The sequence below is a fragment of the Crotalus tigris genome, unplaced genomic scaffold (assembly GCF_016545835.1).
Source record: "Crotalus tigris isolate CLP2741 ecotype Arizona unplaced genomic scaffold, ASM1654583v1 scf7180000024382.2542628, whole genome shotgun sequence".
Taxonomy (NCBI): domain Eukaryota; kingdom Metazoa; phylum Chordata; class Lepidosauria; order Squamata; family Viperidae; genus Crotalus; species Crotalus tigris.
In genome coordinates, this window is record NW_024100552.1 from 259163 (window position 1) to 280216 (window position 21054).

The 21054-nt window shown below is 36.1% G+C and overlaps 1 protein-coding gene across 7 annotated transcripts in view; it reads left to right on the plus strand.

The window, feature by feature from the left end:
- GREB1L (GREB1 like retinoic acid receptor coactivator) overlaps nucleotides 1-21054 on the plus strand; it is a 168335-nt gene that overhangs the window by 84777 nt on the left and 62504 nt on the right. For 4 of the 7 annotated variants that reach the window (XM_039328527.1, XM_039328526.1, XM_039328531.1 and 1 more), the window contains 5 exons: nucleotides 4781-4952; nucleotides 5079-5276; nucleotides 10678-10854; nucleotides 13432-13608; nucleotides 15214-15336. In XM_039328527.1, coding sequence (XP_039184461.1) covers nucleotides 4781-4952; nucleotides 5079-5276; nucleotides 10678-10854; nucleotides 13432-13608; nucleotides 15214-15336 — 847 coding nt within the window. The remainder of the gene's footprint in view (nucleotides 1-4780; nucleotides 4953-5078; nucleotides 5277-10677; nucleotides 10855-13431; nucleotides 13609-15213; nucleotides 15337-21054) is intronic. The other 3 variants (XM_039328533.1, XM_039328528.1, XM_039328530.1) reach the window with 2 other exon arrangements.

Sequence of the window (21054 nt, forward strand, 5' to 3'; positions counted from 1 at the left end):
TTGAATCTTATGGGATGGTTTATATGATCTGAAATGAAACAGAGTGTTGAGAAACTATAATAGATGAGATGAAGTGATGTCTTTTGAGGTTTCCTCCAACTCAACTAAATTGAAACAGGTTTTATTTAAATCAAACACCCGATGCACATGAGAGATTTTTTAATTTTTCTGTAAAATATATTCTATGGAAATCGAAGGGGGAAATGTAGAATGTGTTATTATTTCCACAAGAGAGACCAAATAACTTATGATATGTTCTTGTTGCAGATTAGTTGAAGTGGCTTGACTTATTTTATTTGTAACATTGGACTCCTATTGTTCCTTGTTCTTAAAAAAAAAACAAAACCGTATTTCCCAAAGGCTGAAGATCTATTTCTGTTTTATGACCTGCTGTATCCTTAAGGCCAGGAGGTCCCATTGAGCATTCAGACCCAGTAAAATAAGAGGGTCATTGCCATCATCCAGGTCCTAATTGTTGCTTTCTGGTTGCCAGATAGACACCAAGGCATCTGTGAGAACATCTGGGGCCTAGAAGGGGGAGGGTGCTCCTGGCATTTTGTTTCACCAGGTGCTCAGTGGAAGCAGCCGTCCTCTTTTTGATATGGGAGTTAAGTTCTGTGGCCCCTGAAGTGAAGTTGCAACAATTGCAGAGGTCATAAGACAGCTGAGTGGGGGTCAGGCACAGTGGGGTGTATTTTGTTACTTAGTAAAAGAAGGGATATCCTAAAACCTTTAACGGGTTTTCTTGAAATCTCTGTTGTGAGAAGGTTTTATGAGTCTGATGCAAAAAGTGCTGATTTAGGTAAGGAATGCTGCTTTTGTCTAAAAGACACCCCTTACCAAATGTTTGCAGCTTTGGTTGTACATGCAGCGAAAGGCAAGGAAACCAAAATTGCTTTTCAGACTTAGGCTTTAAAATAGTTTTTCATTCACTCACATAATATTTGAACTCTCTTCGCTTCAGATTAAGCATTTTAAATCATTTGTTACTAGAAAAAAATGAAACAGAATTCACTTGCTTTTTTTTTGTCTTAGATGAAATGAGAATAAAAAATCGAAAGCATTTCAGCTTAAGTGAGCTATTTTTAAATAGATGATGAAAGGAAGGACCTCAGTTTATTAAAGACAACAATTTCGAATGCAAGTCTGCAGCCCCCAAGTCTTCAGTCCCCAAATGTTTTATTTAAACTGGAACTTGGAATCAAATATAGAGGGACATGTGTTCAGATTAAAAATACAAGGGATGAATAAACCTTTGGCATTTGCCCAAAAATATTGGAATATGCAAACCAATATAACAATGGCTATTTTTGTCTGAGGCAAATTTTCACTTTTTTAATGCTGTTTGCCTGTTCAGATAAGTAAAGAATGCATATATTGTAAAGTTCCAACATTTTCTTTATTTTCTTTAAATAATAATATTCCAAATGTACGTGGGCTCTTTTCTTTATTTTCTTTAAATAATAAGGTTCCAAATGATACGTGGGCTCTTTTTGCTAATACATCTTTGGCATAACCAGATAGTGAGAGGGGTGAGAAAAGGCATTCCTTTTTATGTGTGACAAAGGACATGGAAGAGGCACATATGCATAAGTATAATGCATTTTGCTGTAGTTAATAAATAGGACCCTAATTTTCACTGTTAACTGAATTGGAAAATAGTAGCACTCGGGAAAGAAGAGAATTGTATAATTTTAAAATGGAATTTCCAATCCTCTGTTGAGAGTATTAAGAAATCTTTTGTTTTTGTTGGATTGTTAAAATCTCTTTGTGAACCATAGATATCAAAAGTTGCTAACATATTTTTAATGTCTATGGAGATTCTCAGTCATTCAGTTGCCTCTTGAAAAAGCATCTTTGGGATAACATATTTTTAATGTTTTGCCCTATCTTTGGTTTCAAATATAGGGGAGAGTTAGTTGTGCATTGATGCATTTTGTTTTCTTCCATATTCTTTCCATTATTGTAATTAGATTGTTGGAAAGAAATTGGGGAAATTATCTAAGCGTGAGAAAGGCATTATTTCTTTTCTGCTGATGTGGAATATACTGGAATTGGACAGTGAAAGATAGCATCTCTATTGCCATGGCACTGAAACATCATCACCTGTTCCCTTCTTTATCAACTTGTTTTTAAGCTAGAAAAACTGTTCTTTGTTAGAAGGCAGTGTAAGTTCATTGGTAATGACCATGGAACTTTTCCAGGGCCTCAGATTTTACTGAGACACCTGCAGGGAGTCCTTGAGAAATGCAGCACATAAAACTGACTGCAGAAGTTGAGAGTAGAAAGGTGTTTTAAATGGACTGTGTTTAAATGATCAGTATTTACTAAATTAAAAAGAGCTGTAAAATATAAATGAGAATCCCAATGGATTGGTGTGGGCTGGGAAGGGTGCTTGTGGGCTCCTTCTTCCCTCCCTTCTTTTTCTTCCCAGCAGGCAGGTAACTGGTTGTTGCTGAGTTGGGAAGAGAGTGAGGGATTGTGAGATTCATTGGGAAACTGCCACAGATCATTAAAAATGAAAGTTGTGTGACCATAACAGCAGCCATCAGCACAACTTTCCCAAACTTTATTGCTTGGGGGTCATGGGTCCCAGATTTTGAAAACATTCTGTAAATTAAGGTACCTTGGTTCAAAAATTGTTTCCCTATGATGTCTAAGTAATTGTTATGATAACAAGAATTTTAGTATTGTATTGTAATAATAAATTTGTATAAAACTTTTCAATAAAAAAAAGAATTTTAGTATTGTAATACTGTATATAGATTGCATTTACACAAATAATGATTTGTTATGGAAAGTAGGATTACTATAAAATTGTGAATTTTTAAAAGACGGATATCAGATGGATATCATAGGTAGCGGTTTTAAGTATTTGAAAGGATTTATAGAATCTGGGAAGAGGGGAAGAAATGGAAAAGAAGATATAAAACAGATATATCTAAGAAATATGTTGATTTTCAAAGGGCTTACGATCTTGGTAATTTTAAGAAAGGATAATAGTTTTATAAAGCTACTGCAAATTCAAAAACACTGAATTATATAATGAGATTATGTAACTACCGTGTTACTGAAGGCATGGGTTAACATTACAGATATGTTGATATTGTAATTTAATACCTTGCATCCTATTAACTCAATTAGGGTTGCTATGGTAGTAAGCTAGAAGAATGCTAGGAAAATTTGCTTCAAGCTTATAGTTACAGTATGTGGCTGTAATTCTCATGCCATTTCAATTGCAACGTCAAATGCAATAAATTACATTTAAAGCCATAAGCTTATTTATATTCCAAAGACTATCTGGTCTTAGGTTTTTTTTTTCTAAGACCCACATTAATTATGCGGTGAGGTGTGTACTAGATCTTATCTTCAACTCAACTATTTAGAAATGCATAGCAAAGTCTGGCCTTAACTGAACTTAACACATTTGAATGGAAATGTGCCTTCCATTAAGTAAGTAAGCATCTGCTGAAGTTACTTTAACTTGAATCCTGAGCATTTTCTGAGCTTTCCTTCAGGACTCTCTTTTTCATGACATAGTGGTTATAACTTTTTCTTGATAAACACAGGTTTCCTTTTCAATACTGTTTTTCTTTTATTAAGGTATTTGTTTTTATCCTTAATAAATACCTTTTATTAAGGTATTTGTTTTCAGTCCACCATTGCATTTTTAAAATCATTTTTCCAGTCATCTGAAGGATTTAATTTTCAACTCCCAAATAGCCATTGGGCTAATCTTAATTCACTGAGAAAGTTCTGCAGAGGACTTTGGGGAAAAGCTGTAAAAATGTAGGAAACAAATGTTTATTTTAAGGCTTTTTGTTGTGCTTGCATATATGTGCATTTTAATGTTCTAACTTCATGTGCATAAATTTAATTGAGCTCTGTATGTGTGCATTTTGTACATATGTCTCTCCCTCTCTCCCTCCGTGTGTGTGTGTGTGTGTGTGTGTGTGTGTGTGTATAAAATAATTGCCAGAAAACAGAAAATTGTCTATTGTAAAGTAATCCAATAGCAATTTTAGAACAGGAAATACTCCCAAGTATTTTTAAAACTGATGATTTAAGCAAGTTCTCTGTCTCTTAAAATCAATGTATTTCACTATCAATTAATTCAGAGGTATTTAACTGGTTTGCTTGAGAATTATGTTCAATTTCTTTGATTTATTTCCACATCCTATTCCATAACCCTACAATATAGATGTTGATTAGCAATCCCTTGGATTCTTGACAACTGGGAATTCATGATAGTCCTTCATGACAACCAGGAAATTAAATTTCAAACAATAAATTATGGTTTTCCAAGTGGATCTCTGTATGACCTCTATTTCATTGACATTTTGCTGTTGGTTCAGTTGGGAGAAGAAGTCAATCCAGCCAAAACAAAATTGCTATCACATTTCTGTGAAATAGAGTAGAAAGAAAATGCTCTTAAAACAGATAATGTTCTTAACTATTTATCTTTGAAGATCTCTACATACTGACTTTTATCTGAACATTTCCTGTGCTGCATCTGAGATCCGTCATGGTTCATTTTAATTTACACTGATGCTCAAAGAGATATTAAGTTAAGGAAAAGGTGACAGAAAAGAACTCTATCAGTGAAAAGCAGACTGGCAAAATCAAGAAGAAACACTCCTTCTTCAAGATGGTTTTTTAAATAGTTTCTTTACCATTGCTAATACTGTATTCTTGCAATGTGCACTGTTGCAAAACACCGGTTTATACTACTGCTTTCCATAATAAAAGAATGAAATGCATTTATTTATTTATTTAACAGATCATGGGGAATTCTTATGCAGGGCAACTGAAATCTGCCCGTTTTGAAGAAGCTCTTCATAACTCCATAGAGGCCTCCCTCAGATGTAATAGTGTGGTTCCTCGGCCCATCTTCTCCCAACTCTATCTTGATCCTGAGCAGCCTCCTATTTTGCCGGAAGGTAACCAAGCAAGTATGGCATATTCTAATTGTTCTTATGCTACATACAATGTTTATTTTTTAAAAAAGATTTTTTTCAGAAGTATATATTTCTATTAGGCATATGTGGTTGACTTTTTTTTTAAATCATGCATTCCAGATGTGAAACCAAAAGTGGAAGAGCTAGACAAAGAATTGATGCATCGTTATACCCAGAATGGAAGTTTGGATTTTTCCACCAGCCAGGCTATTAACGAAACAGAAGAAGATGACGAGGAGGAAGACATGTCTGATTCCAACAGTCCGCCAATCCCCTATTCACAAAAACCTGCCCCAGAAGGATCTTGCACTACTGATGGTTGGTTTAAATCTTCCCTATCTAACATCTCATGTAGAATCAGAGGTGCCCATGGAAGGGCAGTTATCAATGATGAAAACAGTTTGCCTCCTTTGTATATGTTGTACATTGTTATGTCACAGGCATACAGGAAAAGGACAGCAATTACTTTGTGATGGTTCTATTACTTTCACTAAGGATACATTTGTGATATGAATGTATAACCTTTTGTGTTTGTAACAAAATCTAAAAAAGTTATAAAACTTCTTAAAGACATTATAATGTCTGTGACTAATTTAAAGCTAGTTCTATTTGATTCAATAGAATTTCTCCAAGTAATCAGATACAGTATATCAGCTTTTCCTAATAAGTCTGATTTTTGACATGTTAAAATATCAAGGGCTCCCTTTATGAAATATTTTATTCAGTTAAAATTGGACTTGCTTGCATGCAAACTAAATGCAAGATTAAAATCTGAATCTGTTTATAATGTTACTTGGCAATAAACAATATTGGAAATAGCTCAATAAACAATATTGGAAATAGCTTCAAGGGCATTTTAGAAAGTGATCCAGGAGGAATAGTTTATTTAAATCCTATATCATAAAGATTAATAAAAATTTTAGTTAACATGTTTAAGATCCAAAACATTCTTCATTGTCCTTTATGAAAATTACTTTTTCCTCTAAGTTATCTTCTAAATATCTTATAATTATCTTCTAAAAATACAGAATAAGTCAGGTAGTATTTTTCTTAACCCAAAAATGGAACGTGGGCTATGTATTTCTGGAATAGTACTATTTTGGTTAACTTTACAATTAAAGTCGGTGGCACTAGACAACTTGTATGAAGAAAATGTTTTGTTCATTAAATAAAGGAATCTCCCTTCCCACTTCTCAAATCTGAAAGTTTCCACATAAAGTGCAGTTCAAATTGCAGAGAGTTCTAAGGTGAAAATACACCTGAAGAGAGATTTCTTTACAGAAGTGAGATTCTTGAGAATTACTGTGGAGGTTGCTTTAGGCAACAAATATATGCTTCTCTTCAGACTGGTTTCATTTTAAACTTAATTTACTTCTGTGACCTTTGTGTCTTCCTGCCCTTATTTCTCTTGCCAAAAGATTGACAAATTATTTGCACTGATTAAGATTGCAGTATGAAACATTCTTACCAGGAAACAGATTTCACTGAATTTACAAAGACCAAAATAGCCATATATTGAATGATACATATAAATCATAGCAATTATATTGCTGGGATCAAGGCTATATGAAAAATTTAAGTTATTGCTATGGCAATTGTGAAAGCTTGTTAAAACAAATGATGCACTGAATGTGTTCAGCAAAAAACTGTTTGATAAGGTTAATATTAATCCTCTCTTTGATGAGAACAGCAAGCACTATGCCTTACATTTCCATGCACATAGCTCTGCTCTTCCTTAAACATCTTGCATTTTGTTTGGTGATATTGTAGCCTGTAGGCATAAAAATCCAATATGGCAAGTCCAAAATATACAATTGATTTTCTGGAAAAGACTGCAGTACTGGATCAAATGATTTTTGACCTGAAAAACCCCATGAACTTTATATAGAGACCATAACTATACAGCATGTGATATCCATCTGGGGCTATTGCAGCAGAATTGATCAGTTAGATAGTAGATATAGCCCCACCATTGGACAGAATGTCATCTTGGACAACAAATGCTCAGCAACAGCACCAGTCTTCTGGTCTTTCCCCTCCATTAGAGAAGCAAGCTGTGTATTCTGGCAGCCTGCCTTGCAATCTTTGAATTAATGTATTGTCATCAGTTGCAGTGAATGCCGGCCTGTTTCCTGTGTATTGAAGGAATATCAACTGTGGACTTATTTATATTCTGAGGATGGAATGGTGGGATGGAAAAACTTTTTTTTTTTTTTTTGCTCTTATAATATATACTCATTTCTACTTGATTGGTTAGACTGAGCGAGAAACATTGGTTGCTTTGGCACATGATTCTTCCTAATGGATTGCCAAAAAAAATAATATGATAATGGTTTGGTAGTAGCATCTTTTGCTGTTTTCATTTTTTAGCTTTATTCAATTCCTCTGGTCTTTTTACTCACCTGTTTAGTGATTTTAATAGAGCCTCAAGAGTATGTGTAAAATAAAAATATTTGTTTTAGTTTACATATTCATTTATAAGATATGATTTCTGTTTTTAATGTTCTTTTTAACAATCAGAGGTATTATTTATTACTGATGGTGTGGTTTGGTTATTAAGTGCAATATGAGAGCCAGAGAGCTAAATTGATGCCTGAGTTACTCACGTACTTAATACCACATCAGCTATTGTGAAAATACCAGTGACTGTGAACTGCATTTTTATGTAAATCTTAGTATGTAATTTCTAATGCAAAATCCTTATCTTAAAATAGCACTAAAACAGGTCTGTACCTCACAAAAGAGATGGTAATTGTTAGTGTTAAAGAAAGGGGAGATGGTGAGGGACAGAGAATTTTTTGCTTTACACAGTTTCAAACCTTTTGTTTGTATTTTCACAGCTGTGTTGGCCAAACTCTTTTCTTCTTAGCTGATTAAAAGATGATGTAGAATACAAAGATCAGTACGGTATTTCTGGAAAACGCAGAAAAATCTTATTGGCAATTTATTAGAGGATATGTTGATTGAATTCTGAAAAGGAGCAAGCTCTTAAACTCCAAATAATGATTTATTGAATGGACACCATTGAAAGTGGAGCCTAATGAATTGCTCTGGGGGATTTGTATTTTGCATTTCTTTGGAATAAGAATGTAAGGGATTTTTTTGTTTGTTTGTTTTTACTTTAGAGAAGTAAATTTGCATCCCTTAATTATCTGCTGTTTTGAGCCCATGCTGCAGTCCTTAATTCAAAATGCTAATGTCTTTTGCTGAAACAATAGAATTGTAAAGACACTAATTGAGTTCTGGAAAATAATATTGTACTCTGCCTTAAGACATCAGTTATTGGCTAATGTTGATTAAAATGAGCAATCTGCATTTTTATAGAACTGTTCAATCTTTAATTTCTAGAATATAATTAATGCTGCTCCTTTGATATTCACTAAATTTCAAAGGATCCAAGGACTCAGCTCTCAACTGTAGTTAACAGAATAATCAAATACAAAAATTGTAAATTAAAGAACAGATAGTGCAAACACCTTGCTCCAGAATCTTTTGGGCTTGTACTCTTTAAAGAGAAAGTTGTTTAGCATCCTTGTTTTTTTTTCTCTATTGTTGATCTAAAATATTTTTAATAAGAAAGGAAAGTAATTTTAAACACACTGCAACATATTGCAATGATTTCTGTAACCCAGTATATTACAGAATTTAAGGATTTCCAATCCCATAGTATGTCTTCCATCCAGTTTTTGCTTAGACAAGAAATGTTTGTTATATTTTAGCTCTATCTGATGCAGTTTGATGCATGTAACAGCAATAATGTATGTGACAGAACTTAACAATGGTGGGGTGAGAAAAGTGAGTGCTAGCTCAGACAGAAATAGCTTACAGAGTGTAAGTGAAATTAGTAAGAAAATGCAAATAAGAATATACAATAATGTACTTTTTAAAAAATCTAGTGTCTTAGAAGTTACATAAATAAAGAACAAAAATACTTATCTTTCCTAAAGGAATGAGCAAATATGGATGAAGAGATTATTTGTTTTATTTTCAGTAAACAATAGATTTTGGTATAGTGAGGTGTTCTTGAATGCATTAATGAAAGCATTAAAATGATTGAATTTCAGAGAACTTCAAAAATGGCTATACTTCTTTCTCTTATATTCTGCTTTTATGATCAATTAAATCTGTTTAGCTCTTTGTAACACCATTTCATCAGTTAATACCCCTTCTAACACTTTTCCAGCTAAAGTTGTGGAATACTGTTGGTTGTAATTAAGACCACCCTGCTCTTCCTTATCACTTGTGGTATTTGCTTTCCTTATCTTCATCTCTATGTGCCTCTGGCCATAGCCATTCTCTCTTATATACCATAGCAGTAATTGCTACTGTTCATTGTTCACTGTAATTGTTACTGCTGAGTGTTTGATCCCAAAAGATGATTGCATGCATAAGGAACATTTAGATCATTTGGTCACTAGAAAACAATATGCCCCAAATAATGTTGGATGAGCACATTTTGGCAAACAAACAAACAAGGCATATATGTGTGTAAGGCAATGTGACGTTTTAATTATATTTTATATAAACACAATAGACTCCTCAAAATGTTATTCAATCAAATATTCAAAGCAAAAACAGATTCTGTATGGTTAAAGCTGCAAAGAAGTAAGTTCAAGAAAGACATTGTGAGGAACTTATAAACTGTATTGTGTGAACTAGGTATCAGCCAATGAAACAGGTTGTTACATGAATCAGTTCTTCACTGGAGAAATCCAAAGAGCTGCTTTGCACTAGAATTCCCAAACCCTTCTGCAAATGAACCCAGGCTGAACATTTGGCCGTTCCCCCTTTGGTGATGTCACTGCATCAACAATCATGTTTCCTACAGTCATAGGGTCCCCCCCTCTTTTATATTTGTGATCCAGCTTTAAATTGAGAAGCAAATGGCCCTTGCAGTTTCAAATCTGAAGGAAAGAGTAAGAAATAGTTTTGGAAAACACCTGTGTTCTGAATAATTCCTCTTCACTAAAATAGTTGCAACAAGCACACTGCTTTCCATCTGCAACAGAAAACAGTGCCGTGTATCTTTCTTTGTAGATGAAAATGTTGTGCGTGGTTGTAGACATCTATGAGCCTGTGATTCACACTCGACTTTCGTAAATGTTCTCCTGATGTATTAAAGCAGAGTTCCCATGAGATGCTATAGACTACTGCTAGTTTAATCCAAACAATCTGGAGCAGCTGGGAAAGCCTATTTGGATTTAGGAATTTAGAGGTGTCTTCCAATTGCTAAAGCAGTTTGCCCATATTGCATCCAGACATGGCATCCTATTGAAAGTAATGCTGTTTAGGTTGACAATACACAGTTGCACATTTGAATCACAAAGAGAAAAGGAAGGCATCTTTTGTATTCCATTGTTCTTCAAGAGCAGGAAGAAGGAAGAGGCAAAATATTATCTTTCTATTTGCAATGACCATTTTTGTGTATCAGAAATAAACTCTGTCAAACATATAAAGTGAAAATTACTAGCACAATACACTACTGCTATCTTCTCTCCCTGTAAGGAGCACAACACAGTGCATAAACTCCTAATTTTGTTTCATGAATCTATATTTGTTTTATAACTAATTCATCTGGTTTTCTTTGCCCATGATAAACCTACGAACCAGGTGGCTGTTTTGTGAAAGGGTAAGGGGTTAGAAATATGGAGCCTGGAGTGACCAGTGTACTTGGAAGTTGTTCTAAAACACTGTTTCATGATGTATCATTTCTTTTCAGGTTTTTGTCAAGCTGGCAAAGATTTGCGATTAGTATCGCTGCGTATGGAACAGATTGATATCCCACCAGGCTTCTTGTTGGTTGGAGCCAAGTCTCCAAATCTTCCTGAGCATATTCTAGTCTGTGCTGTTGATAAAAGATTTCTGCCAGATGACCATGGAAAAAATGCACTTTTAGGTAAATGAGAATTCATTCATTATTCCTCATAATATGACAGATGTACAGTGAAGTGAATTTATGTTATAGTGCAGGGGTGTCAAACTGCCGGCCCGCGGGTTGGATGTGTCACCAGGAAACCGCGCCCACCCCATTGCCAGCAATGGGAAAAAAGCTCCGATATGACCTGTCTGTTATAGTGGATTGATTCACTTCAAAGCTTTCTCCCTGTACTATTGTGAGATATATATTTGTCAGTATTAGCAAATCTATTAAGAGCATCATTAAAGAGACAGGCTTGAGATCCAAGGGAATTTCTTTCCTTCAAAGGAAAAGTTTATTAAGGAAATTACAGGCTTTACTAGAATCCTTGAGCTTTCTTTTTCTTCATATGTAGTTTCATAATTTACAACCATTCATTTAGTGACAATTTGAAGTTACAGTGACACTGAAAAAAGTGACCTATAACTGTTTTTCACACTTATGAGTTGATCCAGTCTGGGTTAGTCACCCGGACCAGAAGTTTAGTCTTCTGAATTTTCGGACTTGTGAGCATTCCATGCAGGGGATCCAATAAATTACATTAGAAGTATCTTCCACCTCCATTTATGAGTATTGCAGCATCCCTGTGATCGATCATCTGATCAAAATTTGGACGCTTGACAACTGGCATGTATTTATGACAGTTGCAGTGTCCCAGGGCTCATGTGACCACCTTTTGTGAACTTCTGTCAAGCAATGTCAATGAGGAAGCCAGCTTCATTGCATGCAGGGGATTTTTTTTAGCCAGAGAGAGTACAATAAATATTATTGTGCAACTGCAGTGATTAACTTAACAATTGTGGCAAAGAAGGTCGTAAAATGAGATAAACTCAATATCTTGCTTAGCAATGGAAATGTTGGGCTCAATAGTGACTGTAAGTCGAGGACTACCTATATACCGTTGTAGCATACATAATAGCTTCTTTTGATTTTTAAGGTGGGAGATCCTGTTTTAATCCATGCAATGAACTGGATCATAATTTAGTGCAGACATGTCAAACCCGTGACGTCATATGACATCGCGCAACGTATCAGGCCGGTTTTGCCATTGCCAGCAATGGGGTAGGCGCGGCTTCCAGATGATATGTACGGCCCGCAGGCCGACAGTTTGACACCCCTGGTTTAGTGTGATCAGCTTAGATGGCCTGGTTGAGCATTGTCTGACTGGGTTTGGTTGTAATTATTTTCTCCTGTTTGGAATATAAATAAAGTGATGTTATGGCTTTTTTCTGTTAAACCACATAAGAGTGTCGTAATATGAGATGTATATTAGCTTGTACAAATTTTGTTTAGCTTGGATTATTTTTTACAGCCTCCAGATGTATTAGATTCTGTAATTTCTAAAATTGGGCTGTGCTGGTTAGAGTTTATGGGAGATGGAACTCTAATAAAAAGATACAAAATATTTGGTTTTGGAAACCTTTAGGAATTAGGAAGTATAACTGTAACTTTTTTCATCACATTCTTTTTCAGTATCCTGGAAATGATGGTATTTCTACAGGATCAGATCAGAATTATAGCAGTGGCTTAAAGATTACTTTGTAAAAGCCTATTTGTGGCAGGAATGCAAGTATATAGGTTAGTCCAAGATCAAAGACAGATAACAGAACAAAGCAAGGATTTTGGAGATTGGCATAAACAATTCAACTGAGACAAGGGCCAACTGGATTATAGTGTTCAAGTTTGCTCACGTTCACATGGAAATTAATGATTCAGAGAAGAGTGAATTCCTCTCATTTGAAACAATCAGTTTCTAATCCTCTAAATGAGTCCTCTGTTCTAAATAAATGCTATTTTAATTCCCAGTTCAGCCATGAATAAGCAGACAATCTGAGGACCTGTAAAAAACATAGGTTTTACAAATACTTTCTTGGAATATCTGAATCTCTATACTGTGTGGGACTTCAACTTTTGAGAAATATTCTGTCTAACTGTCATTTAATTGCTTTGTAATCCGGTGTTCCAGTCTCTTTGTTCCTAGTATTAATGTAAAAATAATGAATTTTTAAAACCCTTTTTAATTTGTACAGTGGAATAAATTTTCAAAGATGTGTAAAGGAAGGAGTCTTCCAAGCATGGGAATGTTCTTTCCTATTTAGAATAACTTAAGATTTTAAAGTTTAAATGGAACCATTGATGATGGCCTTGGAAAAGTTTGAGGCCTAACGTTTAGACATCTAACAATTGGAATATAATCCACAAATTCAAGCAAGGACATCTACATGGGGAGAGTGATGTGTGACAAAACACTACAAACTAAATTCTGCCATTAATATTATGCATGGTTGTAACAAGTACAAAAGAGTGGGGCTTCTGTCATGATTGTGTGTTATACATTTTGCAGAACAGATGCATATGGCTACAAACCAGGGAAGTTTGATGATACTTGGAAAATGTTGATTTCATTATTCTTCTTTGTTCTTTAAACTATCAGTGTACCAGGGGAAATATATTAATAAGCCAAGTAGATTCCAAGAAGAGAACTTGAATAGAAACAAAATTATCAAATATCCAAGAAAAACTGTAAAACTAGCATGCTTTTCTCCAACCCTACAGGTTTTTCTGGAAATTGTATAGGCTGCGGAGAAAGAGGATTTCGATATTTCACTGAATTTTCAAACCACATAAATTTGAAACTCACCACTCAGCCAAAGAAGCAGAAGCACTTAAAGTACTACCTAATAAGAAATGCTCAAGGTGTGCTTTCAAAGGGACCTCTTATATGTTGGAAAGGTAAGAAATATCTTCTTTGATGTACTTGAGTGTTTGTGGGGAATATTAAGAAAATTGAATTCTAGCATGGCTAAATAGTACATTGTTTTGGTATGCTTTTTCTTAAAAGAGGGAATTTCAGATGATATCATATAGTAAACCTAGCTTTTTAGTTTGTAAGACATTATAATATAGTTTTAAGTGTTTCTTAACAGCCACTAAAGGACCTTTTTCCACATAAAATGACAGCCTTCTTCAATCCAAGATTATCCAACTATCTTTAAAGGACATAGAATTCATCTTTAAAGTACATTAATTTTTTCTTACAAAGTAGTTGACTTCATTTCTTCTTAATCTTACCCTTCTAATAAGGAACACAGAACAATTTTTGCCTCAAAGCAGTCCATAAAGTAATGAGGTTGAATGGTAAAAGTTATGCTTATCTCAGTGAAAATGAATGCTTCTGGAGTGCTAAGCCTAAGAAAATCATGTATACTAGGATGTGATTTTTTTTCCTAATTAGTATAAGATTGCATAATTGTCCCCCCCCCCATTTCTTCCCCAAAATTCAGCTATTTTTTTGTGTAGAGGCTAACTCCCAAAATATAGCTGTATTTTGGAGGTTAGCTTCTACACAATAAAAAGTGTTGTGGAACAGGTTGCCTACCTCTGGTCTAGTGCAGTCTATAGCAGATCAGTTCATGGTAAATCAACACTAATATAACACCTATATGCATATTTACTTGGAAATAATTTGCCTTGGTGAAATTTCCTCCTAAATAGGTGACCATAAAAATACAGCATAAGAGATGTGTGAAGGTAGTGGAGATAATGAAGTTAGCCTAAGCTAATCAAAATATCAAGTTCATCAGAGACAGCATAGGGTAAAACATGGAATTCCAAGAATTCCATGTAGCAATTGATGACAATCATAGGTGGATATTTATTCCAGAAGTTGCCAAGAAATTGTGTTTAACATGATAGTCTTGGCACACATTTTTCCTCAAGAAAGGACATCTTCCTGAAAATAACTCTATAATCTAATCCTATGGCTGTTTAGACTATGTTTTCTATGCCAGCAGCTGCTCATTGTCATGGCCTAATTAATACAATATTCCTGTAGGTGTGGTTGTGTTTGGTGTACCCCCCTCCCCCATGTCTTGTGCAAAGCCTTATATATTGGAGCGATACCAATGGGCTTTTCTAGTGCTATGTCCTAGAAGTGTTTCTATAGACAATATGAGGAATATAGTGATATTGCAGTTCTACAAGAGCTCTTTGTTCTGATGTTATCTTTTCTCCCATGCACAAGAAACAAGGAAAATGGTAGTATCAGACATACTTGATTTTAAGATCTCTCCTATGAAGGTATGCTTTCTTTGAAATTATTCTTGTATTTCCCATAACAAAGTTAGGGTCAAAGCTGCTGCATGAATTTCCTAAATGTTTCTAAACTGAAAATAATTTTTAACAAATTCCAACAAATTTGCTTTTTAATTAACTCTTTTGATTGCACAATAACTATATTTTGTTTTGTTTTTGCATACAATATCTGTCATGCTGCATTGTCTCACTGTTAACCTGGCTGCTTAAATATGTACTACCATATAGCTGCTTTACTTACAGAATGTAGAAGCAGGCACTCTTCTGTTGCTAGCCATTCTGCTAAACCTAGTTCTTCAGCATCTCCATCTGTGACCCCTGAGAGTGGAACAGCCAATGGATACAAGCCAGGGTTCACCCAGACAGGTAGGAGCTGAGAGTCCATTGCATCCTAGAATTGACATTTGTGAAGTAGTGATTATGATGCCATTACAGTTCCTCTGTAGCTGTAAAGCTCCCAATCATAAAATTTCGGGTTGCAATCAGTTAGATAGGAGTGCTATGTCTGAAATTATTATATAATAAAAAAAATTAAGTTATAACTTATTCTAGAGTCTGTGTCGAAAAAGAACTTAGTAGTTGCCAACCATCAAAGGATACACTATGTATGGTGAAGCTTCACTCTACATATTAGGTTTAGTAAGGCTTGCAAAGAGTTCCTACTGAAATACAGTAAAAACTCTTTGAGTACTTTCTTCCCTCAGGATTTTATGGCAGGTTATCTCTTCTTATTGTTTATTGATTAATGGGAGTTCTGAGTGGAGGTTTATGATTCATTAATACAGGCTCCTTGCATATTTTGGAGTCCTGTGTGGTGATTTTAAATATAGAGAGCAGATGTCTCACTTTGGGCCTTTGTCTTACAGTTGGATGGTAGGACTGAAATAAAATTTTGCAAGGATAGAATTCCTCAAAAGTACTAAAGCTGCAAAACAGCAACTTTAGATGGAGGATTAATTTGTATTTAGTGTGATTTGTCCCCAGACCATTGGGAAAATTCTTCTTTTTTTTTTCTGCTGTTTAAGTGCTCCACTATTTTCATAAAATCAAGAATAGAATCTGAATACACAGCTACTCTGTGATTTGTTGTTGCTTAATGAATGTATATGTTAATTTGAGTTGGAATTAAAATTTAAAGGGATGTTATAGTCAATTAAATTAATCTTTAACTGTGATTTAGAGAATGAAAATATTTCCAGGGAAGGTTTCAATTGTCTTCCAGCCTCATTCACAGAATTTTCAGTGGTTCTTTTAAATCTCTGGTGTATTTCTTCACTTTTTTTCATCATTTTCTTATCACAGAGAGGAAAACAACTACACAATTTGTTTTCATTGATGGATTGATGAGTTATCCATCTCAAAATACATGATGACTATGCTATTATATATACAATATATACTATTTCTCTCTGTCTTCTCCATTTCTCCAGGGAGAAATAATTTCTACCCATCTTAATGATGCTTAAGTGTTTTGTTGGTATTATTGTTAATAAGGATTAAAAATAGATTTCTCTGGATTACAATTATAAATTTAATGAAATAACTATATTTAAACACAACATGTATGAGTGAATAGATGTTTCCAATTCTGAATAGTTATCATTGTAACACTGCTATGCTTGTCTACCAATATAAAGTGGCCAAATAGAATATTTAGTTTTTGTTCATTAAGACCACTGTAGCAATATCCATACCTATTGACAGATTTTTGCAGTAAAAATATATCTTCATTATTAAACTAAATTAATATTCATTACCAATGCTTTATCCATTGTTTAGTAATGTTAAGAAATAGAAAATACCATGTCACAAGCGCTTAGCACTTCCTACTATATTATCTGAGGTTAATTGTGTTTTGAAAGTATAGAAATATATACACTGAACCTTCTTAACCAGCTTTAGAAAGTTTCAGCACAAATAGAGAATGTTTAGAATGCTATTTTGTGAAAACTTTGACTTTCAGATAACGGGAATGAATAATGTGTAATAATATGTAAACTAAGTAGTTTGCTTATTTCTGCCAAGTTGGTAAGTCTATCTTTCATACTTTCCTTTTCCTTATCAGCTGAACATGGTTTTATTTACCTGGTACCTTCTATATTTCTGTTTATTGGTCAGGGCAGAGTTGCTAAATCCTTTTTACCTCCTGCTAGAAGGGTAATCTTTCACTAAAAAATTATCTATGTCAATCCATTTTCCCCAGCAAGTTGTGTGGGTGAAAAGAGGAGCTTTTTGTTTCAAAAAGTGCTGTGGGAGTGACTCAGCAGAGATTTTTTTAAATATGTCAAGGATTATTGATCCACATATTCACAGACACAAATCGATGAGGAAGCTACAAGTAAGTAAATAGCATTGAAGGTTCTGAATAGCATTATAAGAACCATAAATAAATAATAGAGCAGTGTTTGGAATAGCCTTCCTCAGTTTGGTGCTCAAAAGTATGTTAGTCTATAACCCATATTTTCCCAAGGTGATGAAGGGATATATCATCCAAATATATCAGAAAATTAACAAGTTAAAGAAGGCTAGCTGACAAAGAGAGTGCCTGGTGGCGCAGTCTCCTTCTCAAACGCTGGTTGCTCAAATTCACTGAACATCACAACAATATTTTTAAATGAATTGGTTTATTATGGCATAATCTTCCAGGGATTAGAGCAATGCAAAATATTTTGGATTTTATTTACCAGAGCAGTGAGATTCACCAACTAGAACTTGGCATAAATAACATGGCATTTAGATTTAAGGAATTTATTTTGGATACCAGTACCAAATATAAGCTGCTGTCTTTCCATACACATAATCCATTCCCAGCCATCTACTCCCACACAAGCTTTTCTATTTCACAAATATAATTTTGAGTAGGTGGTGGGGAGGAGTCCTTTTATTATATAATTGTAGAAAAGAGAGATAAACAGAATTGGCCATTTCTGCTCATTGCTTTCAGACTTAATAATATATTGCAGTCTGCCTTTGCATTTTTCTGGATTTGTGTCTATTTATAAAACTCATAAAGCTCCTACATCAATAATAATTCCTCTAAGAGAACCACATAGTTTACTCAGATGTGCCTAATTTTATCTGTGCAGTATATAAAGTGAGTTAAGCTGAGAAAAAGTGACTAGTTCAAAGTCATAATAAACAACATGGATGAGCAGAGATAATTTTCCTTTTAGAAGTAGACTTATATTGTATTATCACTACAGATTAATAATGCACCTAATCTTCTGAATGATGATGTAGTAGCAGTAATGAAGATGGTGATAAAATAATAATAATGTATTTATCCTGGGTGGAAGGACAGGAAGATATGCCACTCCTTCCTGGTGGTATGGTTAGGAGTATGGTTGGGGTTGAAACTGGAAAGTTTTGTTTAGCATGGCAATACTGTTTCTGCTGAAAAGTTCTGCAGCACAAAACCCATCCATGAACTGAAAAGGTCAGTAGTATGTCAGAACTGGAAAATCCATAGTGTGTCCTTCTTTAATGAGATCCTGCTAGCTGTTGTTCTTGATTTTCTCTCAAGGTTAAGACCTCCCCCCCCCCCCGCCGCCTGTGATTGCCTTTTAGGTGGACATGCAGATGAAATTAATCATAGTGCACCTGACCCCCTTTGTGAAGGTTTTCCTGCACTGACAAGTGAATCATTTCACTATTGATTGATTTGATTACATGCATTAAATTAATGTGTCCACATAGACAGACCTTCCCAAGATGATTTGTTCCCAACCTGGCCCTTTAGGACTCAACAGTGCACCCATCATCACTGCAATCATATCTTCCACCTTGCTGCTGATTTTTCCTGTTTACTCTTTCTTCCCACCTTTTCCAGCATTATGGACTTTTTAAGGCAGCTAAGTCTTTGCATAATGTATCTGAAGTATGATAATTTGAGCTTGGTTATTTGTACTTCAAGTGAGTGCTTCGGATTGGTTTGTTATATGATACATGTGTTTGTTTCTTGGCGTGATATTTACAGGAGTCTTCTTCAACACTGAAATTCAAAAGCTATTTCTATTTTGCATCTTCAGAGTCCAACTTTTGTTTCCATGGAGTTTACAGAAAAAAACATTCTGATCTTTGTAGGTATAGACATGTCACAATATCTGAATATTTTTTCCGAGGTTTTCTTTGGCATCCTGCCAAGTGTGTATTTCTTGACTGCTGATTAATTGTCAATTCTAAAAAGAAACTATTCATCAATCTTCATTGTCAGTTCTAAGAATGGTTTTATCATCTGCTTGTCTTTTTATATGTAGCTGTAATCTCATTTCTTATGACTTTCTGTTCTGTGTATATGTTTGCATGAGGTGTAGAGAGCTATGGAGGTGACTTTGAAGCAATGTTGCAGAAAGAAAACATAGGATGGCTTTCAAGATTCTTTTACTATAGCCTATATCAATAAAGCATAATTCCAGTCAAACTTGTGAAATCTATTTCCTAACCTGGCCTGCTTTGAAAAGATAACATGAGAACAATGAGGTGTTCTGGGATTCCCATTTTCCTTAGGACATTCCACAACATGCTCAAGATGCTCCACCTGTCTGGAGAAGCCATTGATGAGCTGCACGAGAGGTACCTGGAGAAGCTGACTCAGCTCTTTGAGGAGCATAAGGCCAAGTACGGGCTGCCCCAAGACAAGCACCTAACGATCACCTAGCCGGCCATATAGGGCCAGCCTAGGACATGGAGGGGCAATTTTTAGAGAGTGTTTGTTGTGAGTATGTGTATGTATGCAGATGAATGGTGGCCCTGTTGGGTATAAATTTTATTATTGTATTTAGGGCGTATGAATGTGAATTATCTTTTATGTACATTAATTGAGTGTGAATGTGTATTGAGTGTTTGTGGTAGGAGAATGGTAGAGTCGGGGGCGGAGCCTGGTGCCCCCTCTGCTGAGTGCAATAGCAAAAGCGGAGGGGGGGGCAGGACTTACCCTTGGGCTTGGTGTGCATGGAAAGCTAGTCCAGTCGGGAAGGTAGAAGGTTGGTGAGGGTGGGGGTACTCCGGGGATGGGAGAAGGTCGGAGCATCCCGGTTATGACTGGGATGGGCAGATATGGCGGGAGCCGAGGGGCAGGCCATTCTCGGGGAACGAGGACTCGCTATATTAGAGCGATTCCTTGTTCCGGCCCCTCAAAAGGCCCATCCTGGTGACAGGGGAGTACAGGACCCTAGTTGTAGGCTGCTGTTGCTTAATGCCAGGTCCATTGTCAACAAAGCCCCCCTTGTCCGTGATCTAATATTGGACAGGGCGGCGGACCTGGCATGTATAACCGAAACCTGGCTGGGCCCTGAGGGGGGTGTTTCCCTCTCGGAGATGTGCCCGGACGGGTTTGTGGTGCTTCATCAGCCTCGCATCAGGGCAGGGGTGGGGGAGTGGCAGTCATCGCTCGGAGGTCCCTGAGTCCTCGTGGTATTCCTGCCCTGGAGATTGTTGGGTGTGAGTCCCTCCTATTGAAGTTGGGTTCACGGCTTCAGTTGGGCTTGTTGCTGACGTACCTACCTCCCAGCTGCGTTGCAACAGCCCTGCCTGCGCTGCTGGAGTCAGTAGCCGGGTTGGCGGTGGAGTTCCCCAGACTTATGGTACTGGGGGACTTTAACCTGCCATCACTCGGCGAATGCTCAGAGGCGGCGCAAGAGTTCATGGCTTCCATGGCAACCATGGGCCTGACCCAGGTAATCCAGGATCCGAGTCATAGGGGTGGTCACACACTCGACCTTGTGTTTCTCTTGGGGCAATGGAGACATGATCTGGAATTAAGGGGAATAGAGATCTCTCCCTTGTCTTGGACAGATCATTTCCTATTGAGGCTGAACTTCAGAGCATCACTCCCCCACCGCAGGGAGATGGAGCCGATTAGGTGGTTCCGCCCCAGGCGCCTAATGGACCCAGATCGGTTCCAGGAGGAGCTTGGGGAAATACCTGACTCCCTTGTCCACAACTTGTCCGGGTCCCTGGTTGCGGCCTGGAATGAGGTAGCGTCTAGGGCCCTGGATCGAATTGTGCCTTTGTGACCTCTCTGTGGTAGTGGTCCCTGGAGGGCGCCTTGGTTTACTGAGGAGCTCCGGGAGATGAAGTGCCACA